A 23,877-nucleotide genomic window follows, 5' to 3' on the forward strand; every position below is an offset into this window, starting at 1 on the left:
CTCTGGGATAATCTTTCTATATCTCTAGGTCCTGGCAACAGTTTGAACTTGGACAACAGAATTCGGAGGAATACTTTCAATTCCCTCAATTCCATGTGATCTTCTCCTAGCGCCACATACCTTCACGGAATCAACAGGCACATCAGATACTGATTGAATGGCTACATCTGTTTCAAAGAAAGCTTGCAAGTCAGGATAAACGTTATCAGGCTGACTAACTTCATTCACATTTTCTCTGTATCTTTGTTGCAGTGCAATTTCTTAGTCAAAGATGCTACTTTAGCAGAGAGCTCTTTGTTCGGTTTCTCTAACTCTGAGATAGGCTGAGACTGTTGTCTAGCTAGCGCTAAACCAAATTCTCTGACAACAAATAATGCCTTTCACATTTTTCTTGCGAATACATGCTCCTAAAACTTTTTTACATTCATCAATCGACCAAGTCTTGTCTGGATGGATCTCATATTTCTGCGTTAGTTCTTGCCTAACTTTCTCTGTGACAGTTAAATCCATTTGCACTCCTAACTGTGATTTGAATTCACTGTCTGTCCACAAAGGAGCTGCGAGACCACCTTTTTCATTTGTGGGGGTCAGTCTAGCATTCTTTCTTGTTACCACACAATCAAAACACTAAAACTTCTCTGATCAACAGACTTGTTAACACAGATCCACTATTGTTAACTTTCCTTCGCAAAAATTAGAGGACAACACAAAAGTTAGCCTGTATGCTAATCTTCCCTGCCTGAACACAGAGGCAAAACAATACTTCCCTGCCTGAAAACAGAGGCTTAAACAATACTTCCCTGCCTGAAAACAGAGGCTTAAACAATACCTCCCTGCCGAATTAGAGGCTAAAACAATTATTAGCTCAATGCTAATCTTCCCTGCTTGAAAACAGAGGGTAACTTTCATCTCTAAAACAAACTTTTTAGAGGGTCACTTAGTTAACCAAAACCCTACAGCTGTCTGTTAACTCTTCTCTGGCGGCGCAGAGGAAAAACGCATTTGTACTGGTCTTTAAGGTTCTTTTGGATAGAGTGACTCGCCAACCCTTGGTTGTACAGAAAGCTTGGAGCTTGAAATTTCAATCTGGAGTCTGGATTTAGCTAAAATCATCTAGGATTTTGGCACCGTGTCGAATGTGGACGAGGTCGAACTAGAAGCCATGTTAATCTTGGACTAAATCGGCCACCATAGGAGTTAAAACGAAATCGGAATTGAGAGGAACAGAAACTAATATTCACTGGATGGTCATATACCTTTTCACCGCTAGATGGGGGAAAATATCACACAGTGTAGCTTTTAGAATTTAATCTGTTTAAATCAATAGAAACCATTCAACGATTCAGTTTTAACAAGCAATGTAAAATTAATTTATTCACTACTGAATATAACATTGTAATGCTTTAACTTTAATGAAGGATATTGTGTGTGAGTAATCACAGCCACACCAGTAACAGAAAAGCTGCGTCTCATTTCTCTCCCTCTATCGTTATTCAGTTCATCATAAACACGAGTTCAGTCACTGGCGAGTAATGATAGAGAGACTGAGTTGTTCGACACTCAGCGTGTGTCTCAATCAGCTCCCTAGATCAGAAGTTAGGGCACTGATAAGGACATAAATCAATGGGCTGACTCCCTGATCAGTGCCCTGACTACTGAACTATTTTTTTCATCAAAAATATCTTTATTTGTGTTCCGAAGATGAACAAAGGTTTGGAACAACATGAGGGTGAGGAATTAATGACAGGATTTTCATTTTTGGGTGAAATAACCATTTAATTATTCTCATCTTAAACAGGACAAACACAGAAAAACTCCTGGTGAAGTGACTGAGATCCACGTGACACTATTATAAAGATGGAGTTTAAAGAGGAGAGTGAAGACATGAAGGTTTAAGAAACATCCAGAGTGAAACATGAAGAAACTGAGGAACAAACAGGTTGGTGGTTTCATTCTAAAAGCTGAACTCACTCATTTTATCCTCATTTAAAATCTCCAGCTCTACAGAAATGAAGGATATTTTGGAAGAATTTCATATGAGTGTCCTGATTAAAGAGCTATTATATGACATGAAGCTGGTCAGACATATTAAGATCACATGACCAGATAAATACTAATGCTACCTTCAAGTTAGGAAAAAAAATATAGCTGTAGCTTTTTACAATGTGTCATATGACAAACCATTAATTTATCCTTTAATTATAATACAGTATCTAACAAAATCTTTATTTTGCAGAAAGTAAAGCATTAAATGTGATTGATTAGCTTTACACTTGTTGTCCATAAGGTATTTTTTCATCCTCAAAATAAGACAGGTCTCTTAAAATGATCAACTTATTTGTTTCCTTTTTAGAAAAAAAAAAACAAGTTTAATTGCTGAAATTGCATACATTAATATCTGTGAAAACCAATTTAGTGCATTGAATTGCCATGTTATATTCAAAATACAAATATATAAATATATACATTTCAAATTACTTTAAAAAGGTAAACATAGAACAACCTAAAACTAAACCTACAACCTATAAATCAAAATAATAATACTTTCTGAACATTGCATTTATGTTGTGCAACTTAACTTTCACGTTTCAGCTTCAGCTCAGGCATGACATAAGGCTTTACTGTCTTCTGAAGGCTTTGTGGCTTTTGTAACAAGCAAAATATACTGAACAGGAAGGAAACTTGGAACAAGAACAAGAGTAGAGATGGGCGGATCAGCTCTAACGTCTCCCCGAATCCGCTGTTAAAAACAAACCCTCCACCTGCACATGATTTTCTCTGATTTAGATTCTCACCTGATCGTCACATTACAATTATTCATATTCTCAGTGTTAACCGCGATGCTATCGTAACATATTAGCTACACTGAAGTGCGTTGCTCATTTCTTAAATAACTTAAACCAGGGTCGACAACCTATACAGCAAACGGAGGAGTAACTGCTGGAACATGAGGAAACACGAGAGATGTTTGTGATTAATTCAGATGAAGTAGTACATCGCACATAGCCTACAGATATATATTTTGAGCCAATCATTCATCATAGTAACACAGCTTGTTTTATTAAATTAGGAGATATAAGCTTACAGCTTGTTCTGCTATTTGTTGTGCTTTGCCCTTGATAACATGTATTTCGGAGATATCAAGCATATAAAGTCCCATTAAACATTTCACATTCACATCACAATGACGGTGATGCGTGTGCAAACTCCATTCAAGTGTTACGAGTGCTTGTATCTCTTCAGCTGACATGCGAACTTCCGCAAATGAAACTGAAATGTTCAACGTCGTCCTGAAGCTCAACACACAGTTGTCTTAATTTAAAAATAGCCAGACTAGATTATATTTGCAGTCTCTGATCTTGAAATGAGCTGAAAACTAAAGTTAAAGAATGACACACATTCATGCGTTTTACCATGAAATGAGTTCCGCGTCTTTATTAAAGTCAACACATTAATGATTTATCTCTCATCAACCTGCAATTTTTGTAATGTTTCTTTGTATCCCTTTGCCCACCTTACCCGCGAATTTACAGTGGGGAGAACAAGTATTTGATACACTGCCGATTTTGCAGGTTTACCCACTTGCAAAGCATGTAGAAGTCTGTAATTTTTATCATAGGTACTCTTCAACTGTGAGTGATGGAATCTAAAACAAAAATCCAGAAAATCACATTGTATGATTTTGAAGTAATTAATTTGCACTTTATTGCATGACATAAGTATTTGATACATTAGAAAAGCAGAACTTAATATTTGGTAAAGAAATCTTGTTTGAAATTACTGAGATCATACGTTTCCTGTAGTTCTTGACCAGGTTTGCACACACTGCAGCAGGGATTTTGATCACTCCTCCATACGGACCTTCTCCAGATCCTTCAGGTTTCGGGGCTGTTGCTGGGCAATACGAACTTTTAGCTCCCTCCAAAGATTTTCTATTGGGTTCAGGTCTGGAGACTGGCTAGGCCACTCCAGGACCTTGAGATGCTTCTTACGGAGCCACTCCTTAGTTGCCCTGGCTGTGTGTTTCGGGTCGTTGTCCTGCTGGAAGACCCAGCCACAACTCATCTTCAATGCTCTTACTGAGGAAAGGAGGTTGTTGGCCAAGATCTTACAATACATGGCCCCATCCATCCTCCCCTCAATACGGTGCAGTCGTCCTGTCCCCTTTGCAGAAAGCATCCCCAAAGAATGATGTTTCCAACTCATGCTTTACGGTTGGGGTGGTGTTCTTGGGGTTGTACTCATCTTTCTTCTTCCTCCAAACACGGCAAGTGGAGATTAGACCAAAACATGACCTTCTCCCATTCCTCCTCTGGATCATCCAGATGGTCATTGGCAAAATTCAGACGGGCCTGGACATGCGCTGGCTTGAGCAGGGGGACCTTGCGTGCGCTGCAGGATTTTAATCTATGACGCCGTAGTGTTTTACTAATGGTTTTCTTTGAGACTGTGGTCCCAGCTCTCTTCAGGTCATTGACCAGGTTCTGCCGTGTAGTTCTGGGCTGATCCCTCACCTTCCTCATGATCATTGATGCCCCACGAGGTGAGATCTTGCATGGTAAGGGATTGAAAATAATCAAAGATTATTTGAAATCCAACAAAGAAATTTGCTTTACTGTTGTCACCCCCCATTTGCTTATCAGAAGGGCCATCTGGAAGACAATAGAGAGGCCTGTAGGCCCCATGCGTGCCACACCTTTACAGTGGGGGAAGTTTGGTCTGATTGGTCAGTTTGAATGTTATCTTTGAGTTTGGTCTGATTTGTCAGTTTGAAAGAATACATTTGGTTTCAGTCACATGGTCAAGGAATAGATAAAAGAAGATTGGAACTGTGGCTTTTTCTCTGGCTCTCTTACTCACTGGCTCTTGAGGTCATTGGGGCTCCTCTTCTTTGCTCTCTTCTTCTCTCTCCCCCACTCTCTCTCTCTCTCTATCACGCAGGTAACATTTTATTCATGCTGTGTACGATTAATGGTATAAGTTTATCATCTCATACATCCATTTTGAAACTATTTTCTATAACCATAACCAGATGTTGTAATTAAATCCTTTCTATTACGAATACTGTGCTAACTAGTTTTGATTTGGTATTGACTTTGAAGTGCTCCCTATTGCCATACAATATAGTCACCTTATAGCAATGCTCTTCCACAATGGGACTTTCCACAATGGGACTTTTTCGAATGGTTGTTTTCTTCCATGTCTTTCTGGTTTTGGTTGCCATTTTAAAGCATTTGATATCATTTTAGCTGAGCAGCCTATCATTTTCTGCACTTCTATATTTGTTTTCCCCTCTCTAATCAACTTTGTAATCAAAGTACGCTGTTCTTCTGAATAATGTCTGGAACGACCCATTTTACTCAGATTTTCAGAGAGAAATGCACTGGACAACATTTGCTGCCTTTGTCCTTAAATAAGGGCCACTTATTTGACACCAGTTTTTTCACAGAATAAATAACCTCTAATTGAACTCCACACTGCTATATTTTTGAACACTTTTCCAATAATGATTCAATTACACAAAATCAGCAGCATGCATGCCATGACTGCTGGGTCTGTTGGTTTTCTATTACTCTACTACACCTACTAGTAAAATATTTGCCATGTAGAAATATAATTTCTACCAAAAACAGTGACTGATCTGGTTAGTGATGTTGGACTGCTATTATTTTGAACACAACTGTATGTTGTGTATTTCTGTATGATTACTGTGCAATCCTGACACAAACTAATTATTACCACTGTATCACTTTTAATTATAAAACGGTGGTAAAACATCAATGCTTGTGTTCTAAATCGTTAAATAAAAAACACATTTTTCCAGTCTGATAAAAAAAATTCCCTTTGTTGGTGAAACTTCTTTCGTTAATTTTAATAATCAATACACTGAAATCTGATTCTTGATTCTGGCTTCTTTACTCCTCTCAAAGTCACTGGACAGGACACTGGACATTTAGTACCATAACAATAAACAGCACATTTATACAGTCTCTCAAACATGAGGCGTTTCCTGTCTGTGAAATTCATTCCACACTGATGACATATAAAACCAGTTCTCTCATGTGTGAATACTCATGTGGTACTTCAGGGCTATTTTACACTTAATACTTTTCCCAACACATGTAAACGGCTTCTCTCCAGTGTGAACTCTCATGTGCCTTTTAAGGTTTCCTTTTCGGTTGAAACTTTGTCCACATTGTGGGCAGGTGAACGGCTTCTCTCCAGTGTGAACTCTTATGTGGTCTAAAAAGTGATGTTTTTTAGTGAAACTCTTTCCACACTGAGGGCATGTGTAGAGTTGCTTCCCAGAATGAAGTCTCATGTGGACTTGAAAGGTTTCATGATCATCGAAACCCTTTCCACACTGTTGGCAGGTGTAAGGCTTTTCTCCAGAGTGAATTATTTCGTGGACTTTAAGGTGTCCATGTTGCTTGAAACTCTTTCCACACTGAAGGCACACGTAAGGCTTCTCTCCAGTGTGAACTCTCATGTGTATGTTAAAGCTTCCTTTTCGGTTGAAACTCTTTCCACACTGTCGGCAGGTGTAAGGCTTCTCTCCAGTGTGAACTCTCATGTGCCTGTTAAGGTTTCCTTTTCGGTTGAAACTTTTCCCACACTGTTTGCAGGTGTAAGGCTTCTCCCCAGTGTGAATTCTTATGTGGTCTACAAAGTGTTGTTTTGTAGTGAAACTCTTTCCACAGTCAGTGCAGGTGTAAGGTTTCTCTCCAGTCTGAATTCTCATGTGCCGGTTAAGGCTTCCTTTTTCAGCAATAGTCTTTCTATACTGTAGGCATTTAAAAGGTTTCTCTCCAGAGTGAATTCTCATGTGGACTTTAAGGTTTTCATGTTGTTCGAAACTCTTTCCACACCGTCTGCAAGTGTAAGGCTTCTCTCCAATGTGAACTCTCATGTGCCTGTTAAGGTTTCCTTTTCGGTTGAAACTTTTTCCACATTGTTGGCAGATGTAAGGCTTCTCTCTAGTGTGAATCCTTGTGTGTTCAACAAAGTGTTGTTTTTTAGTGAAACTCTTTCCACACTGTTGGCAGGTATAAGGTTTCTCTCCAGTGTGAACTCTCATGTGTCTTTTCAGGCTTACTTTTCCCTTCTTTTTAGCCCTTTTTTGTGACCGTGTCTTTTCAGTCTGTGAGCAACGAAAAGTTTTTTCTCTTGTTATGAATTCATAATTCTTATGTTGATCTTTCTCTTCCATTTCATTCAGTATTTCACTCTCCTTTTTCAGCACCGTCAGGTCTAAGGTGAAAAGAAAAAAAAGCAACAGACAACAAAACATTTAGACATGTAAATGATCAAAACCAACATACAATTAGATCCTATTCCCAAGGGTGTCATACTGGGGAGAAAAGGTGGACAGAGTGCAGAAGGCCTAGAAGGTTATTTGGTGGACATCCATAACAATGTCCTTCGAAATAGCTGAGGAACACCTTTTTACCCCCAAGTGAAGACATTCGCTCTGATGCCTGCAGCGCCACACATCTTCTCGATAAAGAATCTATGATTCACCATGGAAACAGACAGTAAGAAAAGGCATGCCATTCTAATTCTTTCTTTTTTTGTTTAATGGCGATTTACATAACCTACTTAGTGCACCTGACATCGCCACCTATTTGGTGGTTGTGCAATCATTTTTTCAACCTTTTCATTTAATAAGTCATCTTTATTCACTGAATAAGGATTATATTGTTTGTTTGGTGCTAATTAATTTAATGCAGATCCATTTATGAGATGACAATAAAATAAATAAATCCACTGGTTAAGATTCTGCTGAATCCGAAACCGAATACCGAATCCTACTCCCATCCTCAGTCCATTATCACAGTAAACACATGAATGAAGTACACAACGTCCACAGCAGTGTAGGGATGCTCATATTGACCGTTTAACTGTAAGAAAGTAAGAACTTTGACCGATTAATACAATCAGTTAAACGGTTTAAAAGTTTTTTTTAACGCTTATTGTTTGTTTGTTCTAACCAGACATATTTTGCAAAATGAAGCAATGGGAAAGAAGAAGCTTACTGTGTGGGGCCATTTAGACAGAAAGGGCGATGAAGTTACTTGAAAATTATGCTATGCGGTACTAAGATACAGCAGTAGTACAAGCTCCTGACTGGTGGAAAGCAAATGAAATGCGCTGTCCACTCTAGCGAGGAGTTATCTCTGTATTTCCAGGCCATCTGTGCCATCTGGAGCCTTGTTTAATGCTTTTCGTAATGTGGTTTTGGTCAAGTTTACTAAAGTAAACATGGTCACGTATGTTCTTCTCGGCGCTTTTTCCTGATGGTTTACAGAACAATTACCCCGAGTCGCCCTCTTTGTTTCACAGAACAACACAAAGGCGCTCGCACTGCGGAGACAGACGAAAGTATAAATAAGGCTTGAGAGGGTGTTTTCTGCCACGGGTTTAACTGTCAACAGACTGTGCTCCAGTCTAACCCACATCACTTAGACATCTTACATAAACAAAATTTAATAAAAAAAAACATACAAGGTGTGGATTGAGGTAGGCCTGCTATTTTTATTTGGCAAAAAAAAAAACATTCCGGTTCTTCAAAGCGATTCAGTGTATTTTCGTTTTGTCATCTTAATTTGGTAATTATTTTTAGTGTAGGCCTATTTATTTTATTCTTTTTATTTATATTTTAGCTGATTTGTATGCTGCTGTTTGCACTGTAAAATAAACCTTTTTAACGGGTCACAGACACTCGTCAATTGTATTTTTATTTAATTCCAATTAAATATTATAATCTTATCAGTTAACTATTAATAATCGGATAATGAGCAGCGGTTGTCGGTTAACTGAAATGAGCATCCCTAAAGCAGTGTATTTTTAATTTAATTTATTTTTAATTAAGAGTAGGCAACATTATGCAGTCCCTCCAAAAAAATGTGATTATGCGATCGCAGAATTAAATGCATAATCAGCCAAAACCTGCATATTTATGCGGAGGCCGCATCTTTTCAAATACGCCGCACTTTTGCCGCATAAATTGCCGATTTCATAATCCCCGCATTTTCGTTGCAAAAAAGTCACATATATCTTAGCAGAAAGTTGAAAAATTTTGCGTTTACTTCACACAAGAGCATCCATTTCCCCCTATTGCCATGGGAACGTTATGAAGTGACGTAATCACGTGACATGAACATCATCGAAAAGCTGCAAACCCTGCCAGTGTTAGACGCTACGCAGTTATAGGCTGAATCCGAAATCGCCCCCTATACCCTCAAATAAGGCCTTATTTGAGGGGACAGCCATTTGTAGTGGTGTCCAAAAGCATAGTGGACATTATCAAGTGCATTCATTCAATCCCACATTGCACCACAATAACAAGTGTACAGCCGATGTACACACAACTGACTTCACGCACTCGTTTTCATTCACTCCTTCAAGTGAACTGTATTCACCGCAATATCACACGCAATATCACTATCAAAGAGGAATGAAATCACTCTCACTGACCTTTTCCTGGACCGTTCCCACCTGGTGGAATGACCTGCCTATCTCAATTCGCGCAGCCGAGTCTGTAGCCATTTTCAAAAAAAACATCTAAAGACACATCTTTTCCAGCAGCACCTGACCAATCAAGAATAGCACTTATCACTCTATTTATTTTCTGTTTGTCTATTAATATAAAATAAAAAGTTGTCCTATGTGTTCTGTGCTAGATTAACTGAGACGTGTTACAGCACTTGCATATTGTTGCCCTTGACTGTTTTAGTTGCTTCTATTGCTCTCATTTGTAAGTCACTTTGAATAAAAGTAGGGGTGCTCCGATTGATCGGCAACCGATCTCGATCGGTCGATAATCGCTTTGGGATGATTGATCGGCGGTCTCCAAAAAGGCCGATCTCATGAACCGATCGCAGCTGACGACACATAAAACCCGAACCTGCCGTGAGAGCTAGGGCATGATATGCAGCGACACCGTCTCATTCTCTTTCCAGCGCGGGTAAAATAATTATAATGCTGAAGGTGAGGTACAATTCATATTTCTATATTAATGTCTTTCTACTAAATGTCTTTAGTATTTCTTACCTCAATACTAATGTTAGACCTACCTGAATTTTTTTTTTTAAAAACAAAAATGCACTGCATGATCAAATATTTAGGTGAGATAATTATATACATTTATTTGGGAAAGATGGCCTACAGTAGCCTTAAGTTTTTCTAAAATAAACACTTGGTGGTTCTTCAAGATCTTGACTCAGTTAATTTAGAGTTAGTTTCATTTCTACAAATGGTGCAAACTCTGCAAGATTATAGATAAAAGATTGCCATTCCCCTGCCATTCTGTGATCGACAATCGGCAGATCATGATCTTGGTGATCGGTAATCGGTGATCGGCCTCTAAAATGCTGATCGGAGCATCTCTAGATAAAAGCGTCTGCTAAATTACTAAATGTAAAGAAGTCTCAAACACCGGTCAATTATCCACTACAGAAACTGAAAGTAAAAACTAACCGAGTTTATGGCAATCTGATGCTGCATTAACGCTGCATATTCTCTTAGAGATGATGAGAGATTAATCAAATGTATATTACATTTACATTTATGCATTTAGCAGACGCTTTTATCCAAAGCGACTTACAACTGGGGAGTACAGGAAGCGATCCGTCATGAAGAGTCGGGTAAATGCAAAAAGTGCCTGAAATACTAAGTCTGTGTACATTGCTCAGTGTAGCACAGGCTAGAGTAGGGAGGGAAAAGGGGAAGAAAGAGGATTTTTTTTAAGTGCTCATGGAAAAGATGAGTTTTTAGTTGTCTTTTGAATGTTGTCAATGATTCTGTGTTTCAGATGGCGGTGGGAAGATCGTTCCACCAGCCGGGAACGTTGAATGAAAATGTTCTGGAAAGGGATTTCATGCATCTCTGTGATGGTACCACAAGCCGAGCTGAGCACGTGGTGGTCAGGGGCGGATTGGTAATCTGTGCGTTCTGGAAAATTCCAGAACGGCCGTCCAACTGAGGGCCGTCGCCCGGCCGTCGGCAAAAAAAAAAAAAAGTCTATGGCTAGCAGAAAACGTAAGGAGAAAAGTGGATTGGAAAAAGTTTCCAAGTCTCTCGAGACTACTGGCCAACTGCCAGCACACTACATCGCTTAGCCACACTGAGACTGTAGAGGACCAGCAAGTGGAAGCTGAGCCTGAGCTTCCACAGCCTGGTCATGATGAGGAGGGACAGACAGAGTTAACTTCACACCAGCAAGAGGTCCTGGTAAGTGCCAGTAGTAGCAGGACACATTATAATAGGCTGCCTTATCCCTATCTTAGTGAATTGCATAGTCAGCTAGCTAAATTAATGTGTGTGTGTGTGTGTGTGTGTGTGTGTGTGTGTGTGTGTGTGTGTGTGTGTGTGTGTGTGTGTGTGTGTGTGTGTGTGTGTGTGAGAGGTGCGGGCGCGATGCCGCGATCGAACAGTGGAAACATAAAAACAATACATACTCCGTCATTTTGTTCATACAGGACATCATTCAAACTGCAAAGTGTTTGCTTATATTTGTGTACACTCACAATAAAACAAAACATTGTGCTTTTGTCAAAATGAACTCTTGTCAAGCTGTAACCTACTGTCATCTAACCAAAATCTCTCACTCACTCACCAAAGGTATTGAATTAAACGGGAAATCATCAGGCATGCATTGCTACCACTCTAAACGTGCTAACATACAAGGAAGGGGGATAGATAATTGACTACATTTTTGTTTAACCAAAAAATCCTAGCTTGCACTTTCTGTCTGTCTTCCATCAGAGTGCAGTTTTTCCTTGTCTTTGGAATTGGCACAATGTGGTGGTTGTTTGTGAAAGCTTCACAGACAAAATTAATAGGGCCTAGCCATTTTCATCATTTCACAGCCTTAATATAAATCAAAGTTTATTATCATCATTGGTTTTGAGATGTTACTTGTTGTGAATACCTTGTCTGATAGTCTGACAGTATTGTGGCATAGTACATCCTGGCTAATGTCTGTTGCGCACGGCTAAGGGCGAATGGCCGGATGATGGGCCTATTTGGGAGAAAGTCCAGGGCTGTTTTTTAGCCCCAGTCCGTCCCTGGTAGCAGTAGCAAGTCAAGCCTAGAAATAACCAGGGCCTGGACGAGAAGCTGTGTTGCGTCCTCTGTTAAGAATGGTCTGATCTTCCTGATGTTGTGGAGCGCAAACCTGCATGAGCGAACAAACATTCTTCAAAATATCTTCTTTTGTGTTCAGCAGAACAAAGAAACTCATACAGGTTTGGGGTGAGTAAATGATGACAGAATTTTCATTTTTGGGTGAACTATCCCTTTAAAGGACAAGTCGTGAAGTTGTGTTGTATAGTGGAACAGGCAGGGAAGACGATAAACTCTGCTGCAGGTGATGTTCTTTCATCTATGCCGAGATGTCCGCTAGACAGCTTGAGATTCGTGCAGCTACTGTGGGATCATCTGGTTGGAATGAGAGGTAGAGCTGTGTGTCATCAGCATAGCAGTGGTATGAGAAGCCATGTGCCTGTATGATGGGTCCCAATGAAGTAGTGTAGATGGAGAAGAGGAGAGGTCCAAGCACTGAGCCCTGAGGCACCCCAGTGGTCAGTTGATGTGCTTTGGATTCCTCTCCTCTCCAGGCAAGCTTGAAAGACCTACCTGTGAGATAAGACTCAAACCAATGGAGCGGAGTCCCTATGATGCCCAGTGATGAGAGTGTGGAAAGAAGAATCTGATGATTGACAGTGTCAAAGGCAGCAGATAGATCAAGGAGGATGAGGACTGATGATTTGAAATCAGCTTTAGCTATCCGTAGGGTTTCAGTGACCGACAGTAATGCTGTTTATATTTTCTAAATATTTCTTAATAAATCACTGATCGCACACTGCATTCATGTACAGACAGGTGTTCCCACACAAACTCATGTTTGATTTGTATGTTGTTGATGTGTACGTTGTTGTGTTTAGTAATCGTAGGTTTATGCAGTCGAAGCGGTTGATTTAGGAGTTTTTTGGCATCTCCATGTGGTCCTGTTTGATATCGTAGCTTGACTCGTCCAAAATGAAAACAAACTTGTTGTTGTTGCTCTGTCTGTACTCACACACACACACACACACACACACACACACACACACACACACACACACACACACACACACACACACACACACACACTGCATGCAGAATTATGCTGCACATTATGCTCCATTTTTTTTTATCATATTTTTTTCAAGGCACATTTTACCAATTCCAAACCACATTAAAGCAGCACTAGGTAGGTTTTGCTCTTGGGGTCCCCCTACAGTTGGGAAACAGTATTGTCCTCTACTAGTGTCGTAAACTCTGTCAGGGGATGCATCGCACGTGCATTTATTGACATGACAACCATGATAGCCCTGAACACTGCAGGAGTTCACATGCAGGTGTTCTGCTTGCGTCGCGTGTGAAATGTCTTCATCCCAGGTACAGTGGCATATGTTTCAGCATGTCATATGAATATAATTTCATGGGTTTTATTTTTTTTCTAACGCCAAATGATCGCGATGCTCACGTTTACAAGCCAGCGTCATTATAGTAGCCTAGTCTATTGGTTCCCGTTTTACAGAATCTATATGATACTTCAATTCAATGTTTGAGTGGTAGGTAATAACCATATATCGTCAATATTATAATATCAAGCTACCATAGCTAAATCTGCAAATTTGAAGAATCAATTTGCATTATAGCTTGAGGCAAGACAAATAAACCAATATCACAAACATGTTAGGTATCCTAAAATATGATTTTGTACGTCTTATGTATTTACTTGCAAGAATGTAGCCCCTCCTCCTTCAGCTCATGCCCACGAGCAAACGCTGGCCCAATGTTGATCCTCGTCCTGCCTTTAATCCGATCACTTTCTCGTTTCCTCTTTTTGCTTTCCTCCGACAAAACCTTTGCTTTCTTATTTTTCTGTGCTGCTTCGGCTATGACTATAACATTCGGCAAACAAATGATAGTTGGGCTCGCACGTCCGAATTTAAGGAAGTGGGGGTGGTGGTGGAAGTGACGTATATGCCGTAAAGCAGTCGAATTTTGTAGTTCTTTTATTTCTCGGGTTACTACCCGAAACCCGAAGTTTAAAAGTACGATTAAAAACGATACAGACCCCGTCAGGCTATGGCAGACGTGTCATTCAACCTATTGTAAGTCGATGTATCATCACAAGAGGTTTGAAAATATATTATAAAGGTTGAAAAGTTACCTAGTGCTGCTTTAATCTAATAACTACTAGGGATGAAACGATTACCGGTGTCGCGGTTAACCACGATAAAATGTCCTGACGATTAGTAATATCGTTTAAAATTTAATTATCATTAAAACCGTGTTTGATTATCGTGATTTTGAAAACGCGCGGTAAATCCTGTCCAGTCAGAATCAGTTTGACGCAGGCGCGAGCAGGCGCCCGCATGCAGCGCGCATGCAATGTTGTTTTGCATGAGAAAACATGGCGCAAGGCAGTGACAGCGGTCGGGAGATTTTTCAGCCATCCAAGAGGACAAAATCTGAGGTGTGGTCGTATTTTGGCTATTACAAGAGTCCTGAGGGCAATTTAATCGAGGATGGGCACCCAGTCTGCAGATCTTGCAAGAAAAAAGTCGCTGCAAAAGGGGGAAACACGTCAAATCTGCTGAGTCATCTCCGTGACAACCACCCACTGTTATATAGCGAATGCAAGGTAAGTTAAATTTTACCTAAATACCAAAACTAACTTGGGCAAAATAATTGGACACAAAATATTGATTAGAGATGAAATATTTCATTATCTATTATAAACTTGTAATTAATGCAAAGCTTCCGCGAAGAAAAGTTTACATTAACGTTAATGTAAGTGGCTTTGAGCCAAGACAAACGAACATGTTCAAACTATTAAGGGTGACATTTAAGGAATGATGTATTGTATTCATTCATAGTAAACTTATAACACAGATTTTTATTTATAATTTTTACCACAGAAATAATTTCAGGGACATGAAATATTGAATTGTGATTAATGTTTTTAAATCTTACCGGTTTAGAAGTCCATTATGTACAGTGTAGTTACACTACAACAATATTATAGCAGTATTAATATTAAATTAGTCTGATTTCATTTTCAATACATTCAAAAACTGAGACACAAGACATGCACATTTGAATGAAAGCAGAGATCGTATCCGTGGTGATCATGTATGTGCACTGTTATAATGCGTTGCTATTGACAACAGTCATTATAAGGACACAGGACAGGACAGAATCAAGAATTCCAGTAGTTTAGTTTAGCCCTGTGTGTGTGTGTGTGTGTGTGTGTGTGTGTGTGTGTGTGTGTGTGTGTGTGTGTGTGTGTGTGTGTGTGTGTGTGTGTGTGTGTGTGTGTGTGTGTGTGTGTGCTGGTGTGAGAAGTGTGTGAGTGATTTATTATTGTTAATATTATTGATAATAATAAGGATATTATTTGGATATACACGCATGCATTGCAAGTGAGTGAATATTATTATTCATATAATAATAATAATGATAATAATACATTTTCTATTCCTTTGTTTACAGAGTGGGCGTGCAGCAGGAAAACCCAGTGATGCTTCTGGTCCCTCAACTCCCTCCTCATCTACACAAACACTTGAACAAGCATTTAAAAGGCAGACTGCTTATGCACCCACATCAAAAAATGCACAAGACCTCACTGCAGCCATTTCATATTTCATCGCAAAGGACATGCTGCCATTTCAAATTGTTGAGAGGCCTGGTTTTCTGAGGCTGATGAAAGTTGCTGTACCACACTACAAAGTGCCGTCACGAATTTATTTTTCCAAAACTGAAATACCAAACCTGTACAACCAGGTCAAAGCTGCTGTTGTAAAAAAATTAGCTCAAGGAACATGGTTTGCTGCAACTACTGACCTCTGGACTAGTGAAAGCGGTGGTGGTCAACCCTACATAAGCGTCACTATCCATTACCTCACCCCAGACTGGCAGTTGGAATCTAACTGCCTCGAAACTCAGTTCTTCCCAGAAGATCACTCAGCTCAAAACATTGGCGAGTTTTTTGAGAACATGCTGGAAGAATGGGGGATCAACAAAAAAGACCTGGTCTGCATAACCACAGACAACGCAACAAACATGATAAAGGCTTTTGAAGAGTTCTCAGAAGTGTGGCTTGGGTGCTTTGGCCATAATTTGAACTTGGCCATCTCAAAGGCTTTGAAAATTACAAGAGTTGAAACAGCAGTCAGGGCCTGCCGTCATCTGGTCCAGGGCTTCTCACGGAGCTGGAAGAGAAGGCGAGAATTGAGGGAAAAACAAGCTGCCCTCAACATGCCACAGAAGGCTCTGATTCACGATGTGGTGACTCGATGGGGATCTACACACAAGATGGTAGAGCGTTTCCTTAGTCAACAGCAACCAGTCTGTGCAACACCGGCTGGAGAAAGAGGAACATGGCATCTAATGCCCAAGGATACCGATATAACGGTTATGGAGCAACTGTGCCAGCTCCTCGAACCTCTGAGCAAGTTAACAGATGCACTTGCCTCAGAAACACGAGTTACACTATCAGCAATCAAGCCTGTCCTGGACCACATCAATTCTGATGTTCTGGTGGAAAAGGACACGGATACATCCCTGACCAAAGAAATGAAAAAGGTAATGAGAGACGACATAAAAAATAGATACACCGAGAAGGCAAAGAGAGTCATGAACATGGCTTGTTTCATTGACCCTCGCTTCAAAAGGAGCTCTTTAGAGGAGTCTGAGGCTTCAAAAATTGAAACTGACTGTGTCCAGGAAGCTGTGAAGCTGGCTGCAGAAGTCAGGGAAGAACCGCAAAGTACCTCCACCAGCAGCAGCATCTCCACCAGCACTTCACCAGCCGCATCAGAGGGGAAAGGCCTAGCCGGGTTGCTGAGAAAGATAACTTCATCATCAAGGCAGCAAAGAGGTGAAGAGGGTCAGATTCCAACCTCTCTAGAAGTGTGAAAGGAGAAATCAAAGTTTACCTGTCTCTGCCCCCAATTCCAGCAGAAGAAGATCCACTGGTGTGGTGGAGGGGCCATGCATCAGACCTGCCTCACCTTGCCAGGGTTGCCAGGAAGCTTCTGTGCATCCCAGCAACCAGCGTGCCATCAGAGAGAGTGTTCAGTGCCAGCGGGCATATTGTCTCTCCTCAAAGAGCACTACTTAAACCAGACAAAGTAAATATGCTGACATTTTTGCATTTTAATCTGAAGTGAACAAAGATGCATATATAATACAGGATGTTAGGTCAGCTGCACTTTTTTTCTTTAGAAGAAGAGAACGGACATACAATCATTGCTGTTCATTTGATTTGTTTACATATGGTTGTATTGATATTACATGCACATTGCTTTACTTGTGTTGTTTTACGTGTGCATTTGATGTTCTTATTTAAGGTACTGTTCATTAAAACCTGCACTAGGAAAACTTATACCTCTCACTCTCAGGGCTCCATGTTAATGTTAATTTAATGTTTATGCTTTAAAAAGTGCATATAGCTGCTAATTGTATTTGTTGTTTGTTGATTTTCATATATAAAACTTGTTGAAATGTTTTCAGTGTGTGTATCAGTTCTTTTTGAAAATTTTCATCTAATTAAAAAAAAAACCGTGATAATATTGATAATCGTGATAATTTGGGTCACTATAATCGTGATATTACATTTTCATACCGTTTCATCCCTAATAACTACTATTAATTTTGTATTTAATCATATGTAAGTGATATATAATTGCTCATGAAAACTGGAAATGGAAAAATCCTTATATTCAAGTGTGTCTCGTTAATACAATTTGCCTGGGCGATGATGTCAAATCAAATGAAAGAATGAAGGTGATTCTGATAACACATTTATTAAAACACAGAAGAACAACAAATCAGAACAAGAGAACGGGAACAACACTCAGACCGAAACTCAGGATTTACCCTCATTTCCCTTATAATTTCCTATTGGAAAGGCCGGATGAGTCATTAGTTGGGTTAGTAAAATAACAAATTTATAGTTTTTAAGCAGAAAATAATATGTATGTAAAGAGATATAGCAAAATAAAAAGTGCTTAAAACTCATCTTAAGTGGAAGGAAGCTACTTTAAAAAATAAAACATCTTCAATTACATCAGTTATAAATTATGAAATACAAAGTTAATAGTAGTTATTAAGATGATTCATGTGGTTTGGAATTAGTAGAGAGTGCTTGGAAAAAAGATGATAAACATGAGCCACAGGCCACTGAGATAAGACATTCTTCAAAAATATCCTTCATTTCTATAGAGCTGGAGATTTTAATAAGGATCAAATGACTGAGTTCAGCTTTGAGAATGAAACCAACCTGTTTGTTCCTCCGTTTCTTCATGTTTCACTCTGAATGTTTCTTCGATCTTTATGTCTTCAATCTCCTCTTTAATAAACGCCATCTTTATAATAGTGTCACGTGAATCCCAATCGCTTCACCAGGAGTTTTTCTGTGTGTTTTTCCTGTCTCAATCAGCTCTAGTTCGGTAGTTCAGTCACTGGTGTGAGAGAGAGAGAGAGTTATTGGTGCACTATGTGACTTTTCCATCTGCTAGAGGTCGCCTATTCAAAACAAAGGTGTAGTTGGGTGACGCCAAGTTTGAGCGCAGAATCTTGGGACATGTGGTCTTCACCTCACAGATAGGACTTTAGGATTATTAACGTTACTGTAGTATGAAGCAGAAAAGGACCGAGTGTTGTGGAGCTGAGCAAGGCCGCTGGAGCGATTGTTGATAAGATGAACACCATACAAGAGAAAGGTCTTGACATTTTCACATTTTGTAAGTATACATTGAAATAATTTAAATAAATAAATAAAAATGTAACTTACAATTAAAGGGCATCAGAAACATGTTGAAGTCATTTAGCAGAGATTTTGATTTTTGTTTTACTTTACGGAGTGTAAATAAACTTGAATGGCTGTTTGAAAATTAGCAAAATTGGGTTGAGTTAATCAACTAGGGATGGGCATTTTTGTCAATTTCTCGTTTCGATCATCGATAGGTCTCAAAAACGAGTACTCGAGTAATTGGGGGCGGGGCATGTGCAGGGGGCGGGGCATGTCCGTTATTGAGATAATGAAAACTGTTATGAAAATGGTTGTTGACAAATACAAACGTGACATGAAAACAGGTATATGAAAACATGAACATATAAAACAAAAAATAACTGCTTGATTATGATGCATAAATGTCTTTGAAAAAGAAACATCTTTATAAAAGGACTCAAATAACCAAGTCAGTAATATCGAGCATTGCCTTTGAGCTGAAACAGTGAAATAACACCACCCTGCAGAGCTTGCTAGCTGGTTAATAAACTCAACCAAACGCACCCTATTTCAATGTTAATATGAAGATTATTATGAACCTTACGACATATATCAACACAAAAGGACGTGAATGCGCACGTGAACTTCAGCGTGCTAGATTTTACAGGCGAAGGGTTTGAAACGGAACATTTTGAATGCGCTCTTCCCTTAACAACGCTGATACACGGACAGCGAAAGCACACAGAAACAACATTTTATTAAAATCCTGTTCTCATTATAATGCTTTGACAGATTGATTCTGCACATCATGCACTTAATTGTATTATTCATGATCGAAGCGTTTACAGACATCACTGCGCGTTTTCAAACTCATAACGAAAAACAACTTTAAATAAACTAGGTCTACTGTTAAAAAATATGAGAACAGTATAGCACTGCTGCATTACTAATATCAATGATTCTGAGAAAGAAATAGCCTATCTGAAAAGAATATCTGTCTCTAAACCATGTCGAGCTCGAGCATTAATGCATTTGAGCTGAAACTGAAGAGAATGAACAGCCGGTATAACGGCAGCGCTTTTCTATCTTATTAAGCTCAACCAAACGCGTTTTATATTAGATTAATCAGATAAACAACATAAAGGTAATCTTCTGCATCTGCAGAAAAGGACGCGAATGCGCACATGAACTTCACACTCTAGTCTGAGTGTTCTCGCTAGTTTCTCTGAGGATAAGCTGATAAACGGGGAACTAAGCACAGATCATTTAGCAGCATTTTCCACGGTGTTCTCATTATAATGCTATGACAGATTGGCGCTGCACATCTTGCACTAACCATTTAATGATCAGTGATTCCAGACATCACTGCAGTGCACGCCTCTTCACTTTATTTCGCCGCGGTCATGAGGCGTGCTGTATAACGCCAACCAATCAGACCTCCGGTACCGCGCAAAACGACGCAATAACCAATAAAAAAAGAGACAAATATATTTTTTTTCAGGGCGATCATCGTTCTCATGATCGATGATCGCTGTCACGTTCGAGTACTCGATTACTCGACCACTGTTGCACATCCCTATAATCAACCTAGTTTGATTCATATATTTTTTTTCCCCCTAATAACATAAACAAATCAATAATATTTTTTTTTCTTTTTCAGTGTTAAATGACAATTATTTGATTTTATTTGTTACACAATATCCACGAAGAAATCCCCAAATACCTTCCCACTCAAATGAGGGAAACATATTAACCCAAAATAGTTTAGATGGAGGAGAAGAGATATACACAATAAGAGATCTAATCGATTGGTCACTGCATTTATCATTAATTAAATCAAGTTTATCTAAAAACAAATGTTTGTAGGTTTTTAATTATTCAAAATAATTGCTTTGTGGAATATTTTCCCTAACAATTTATTTTAAACAACTCAGTAGTTATCAATTTTATTCTTCTGAATTCTGATGGTCAGCTTTTGAGTATTACTGACCTATATCTTGTATATTGTATTGTCATGCAGGGCCGGCGTTTGCTATAGGCGAGCTAGGCGGTTGCCTAGGGCGACAAATGTGTTGGGGGCGCAGCCAGGCGCCCTCTTGTGGCGCCCTTAAACTTGCTTCCCATTAAGCATAGAATAACACAAGCGAAATAAAACATACTGTTTATTAAACATGATCATCCTTGGGCGTCCCCTCAGCCGCACGTTTAATTACTTAACCTGATTATTAGATTGAATTGATAGTGAGTATTGTCTAGCACAGGCGTTCAGGCGGTTGGTCAGGCATGTGCTCATCACTGGCGCGTTCTTCAAAAATGAAGCGGTCTAAACCCTCGAGTGCACAGGGACGGAAAAAGAGAAAGGCAGACGATCACAAGAAAGCCCAGTATAGAGGTAAGTCTTCTCATCTCAGCCATAAAGGTGTCAAACGAAATAAATTTACTTCGTATTATCGATATTATCAACTAATATTGGACGGCATTGGACGTTTCATTGCTGTCACTAAGCTATCACTAGCTAGCTAGTTATCTACATATTACTACGCATTTCACTGACAATAAGGAAATCCAGACGAGCCAAATTTTAATGCTGCGTCAATTTTGAAGGTGAATAGAAATGCCAGAAACAACTGTTCATCTTTTATTATTTAAGATAGGGATAGAGCTACAAGAACTTATATATTTTAATTTTGTAGTGGTAAGTACAGTGTATCCATAATAGCACTTTTGTTTGTAGAGGGTATAGTTAATCCAGTTTGTGGGTCATAATTTGCTTAAGTGTCTTTACAGGTGCTTAAGAGTGTTTTTGCACAGTTTATGGAGTTAATATTTGGTAAATATCCTTGAACATTCTTTCTAGCATTTGTGTATGAACAATTTATTGCAGTTGATCCTTCAAGTCTTAACTTTCTTGATTAAGTGTTGGAGTGACCATAAAAGCCTTTTTGTTTGTTCATCCATAGTTTGAGTCATAATTTGTTAAATATCCTCCAACGTTCTTTGTAACATTTTTGTATGTGCAATTTATTAGAGTGTATCATTTAAGTCATAATTAGCTTTTTAAGTCTTGGAGTAACTATAGGAGCATTTTTGTTTGTATAGTTTTTATAAATACTTAACCCATTTGTGCCCATTTTTTTTCTGAATGGCATGTTCTGCATTTATTTTCCCCAGGTTTTTGTATTTTTTCTTTAAAATCGTATTTGAATCTGTGGCAACTATAGTTGCCGGTGGGCAAATATGTTGTAGCCTATGCACCCCTTCAATGTCAAATATGTATAAGAGGAGAACATTTAGCATCTAACTCAAAATAACTGCTTTCAACAGATCAATCTGTATTCATGATCAAATTTATTATGTTTGACTAAGTATACTAAAAACTATAGATCTGTTGTAAGATTTGTTATGTTTGGATGATTCTAGAGACCTTCATGATTATGTTGATATATGTCAACTAAAAATACTTATTAGTAACATGAAAATATCCTTTCATTGGGAGGGTTTGCCTTCGTTGTGCTCCCTGGAAGTAGGGGTAGGAAGTGGGCAGTCTCATGTGACAGGAAGGAAATTAATACTTTTTTTTTTTCTTGAAATCCTTTATTTGGTTGTCTGCTTGTGTGTCATTAAGATATAAAACATGGATAATATCTAGAAAAATACTTACAGAAGGAAAATGACAACTATACACTGGCAACTATAGTTGCTGGTGGGCTTAACAATTAAGGGGGGGGGGGGGGGCGCAAAACTCAATCTCGCCTTGGGCAACCAAAGAGCTAGAGCCGGCCCTGTTGTCATGAATTCTATTTCTGCCAAATTATATATCTTTTCATCAGTCAAAGCAATAGTTAATGGATCTAAATGACCTGATTAGACAAAAACACTCAAAATTAACACTACAGATTAATAAATGAATGCAAATTATACAGATCCTTGATATATTAGTCAGTTTAGCCATTTAATGATTTGTAGAAATCGAGCTAGAAATAGAAATATAGCGCTTCGAATCACTGAATCGTTTGTTGTGAATCAATCGGTTCAATTGACTCGGAGAATCGAAAGCTCCGGTTCTCTCGGCACTCGCTAGAGACTGAATTCACGTTTGAACTGATCCACGATAAAGAGCGAAATGAGACGCTCCTTTTGTTAATAATGAGTTTATTATGTTACTTTAGTCACACACCGCTGATCATTGTTAGATAAAGCAACGCAGTGTTACATTTAATCATACATCGTTCATTTGCTCCGCTTTAAACACTTTAAACGCTTAAAACACAAACCTTTCACCAGCCGAGTCACAACAGATGCAGGAGCGCGGCGTGGCCTTATGACGTCAAATCACCGCACCAAAATAAAAGTCCTGTTCACACGCTGTTGTATCTAAAATCACAAAAGTGCATGGAAATTTACATAGAAACATACATTAATAAAAATAAGAAAAAATACACAAAATTCAGAGTTGAATATATTGGTAAAAATACATTTAACTAAACAATGGTAATTTAATTGAGAGTTTAAAAAATACAAATGAAAGCAATATAACAATGCATTCACATTTTTGTCTTAATTAATTACTCTTTTTTCCATTTAGACTCACATCTACAGGTACAGTAGTTATGTTCCCAGCTAACGATAATGTTTTCATCCAATGTATTTAATACGTATTTTCACCACAGTGCAGAAACTGTTTTTTTTAATTTTTTTATTTTTTTACATTGTTTTAACATTAGTCGGCATTCTAAAAATCTGGAACTTTCTGGAAGTCACCTTGGTTTTTAACACATTCACCCAAGGTTTCATTTAGGTTGTGCTTTAGATGTAAGCTCTTCATCTGTCTTTCCTGATTCCATTGTGAAGTGTAGTCGATATCCATTGGGCTATAAACTCATCTTTCCGAGACCCGTTAAAACATTGAATAAACTTGCACACACACACACACACACACGCACGCACACACACACACACACACACACACACACACACACACACACACACACACACACACACGCACACACACACACACACACACACACACACACAAAACACTATTATACACACAAATTAACTGGTGTGTCTGTAACAATATTGTGGCG

The 23,877-nt window shown here is 38.8% G+C and overlaps 1 protein-coding gene across 2 annotated transcripts; it reads right to left on the bottom strand.

Moving 5' to 3' along the window:
* Window positions 1–3,684: 3,684 nt before the first annotated feature.
* Window positions 3,685–23,132, bottom strand: LOC307139114 (uncharacterized protein). 2 transcript variants are annotated; one of them, XM_079837958.1, is made up of 3 exons: window positions 23,065–23,132; window positions 18,341–18,521; window positions 3,685–7,251 (listed from the first exon to the last, which is right to left on the bottom strand). In XM_079837958.1, exons 2-3 carry the CDS (start codon window positions 18,423–18,425, stop codon window positions 6,059–6,061), a joined length of 1,278 nt encoding a protein of 425 aa, XP_079694084.1. In that variant the 5' UTR covers window positions 18,426–18,521; window positions 23,065–23,132; the 3' UTR covers window positions 3,685–6,058. The 2 variants fall into 2 exon arrangements, with proteins under 2 accessions (XP_079694084.1, XP_079694085.1); XM_079837959.1 differs by lacking the exon at window positions 18,341–18,521 and having other exon boundaries at window positions 5,849–7,251.
* Window positions 23,133–23,877: the final 745 nt, after the last annotated feature.

This window comes from Gobio gobio (assembly GCF_949357685.1).
Source record: "Gobio gobio genome assembly, chromosome: 15".
NCBI classification, from domain to species: domain Eukaryota; kingdom Metazoa; phylum Chordata; class Actinopteri; order Cypriniformes; family Gobionidae; genus Gobio; species Gobio gobio.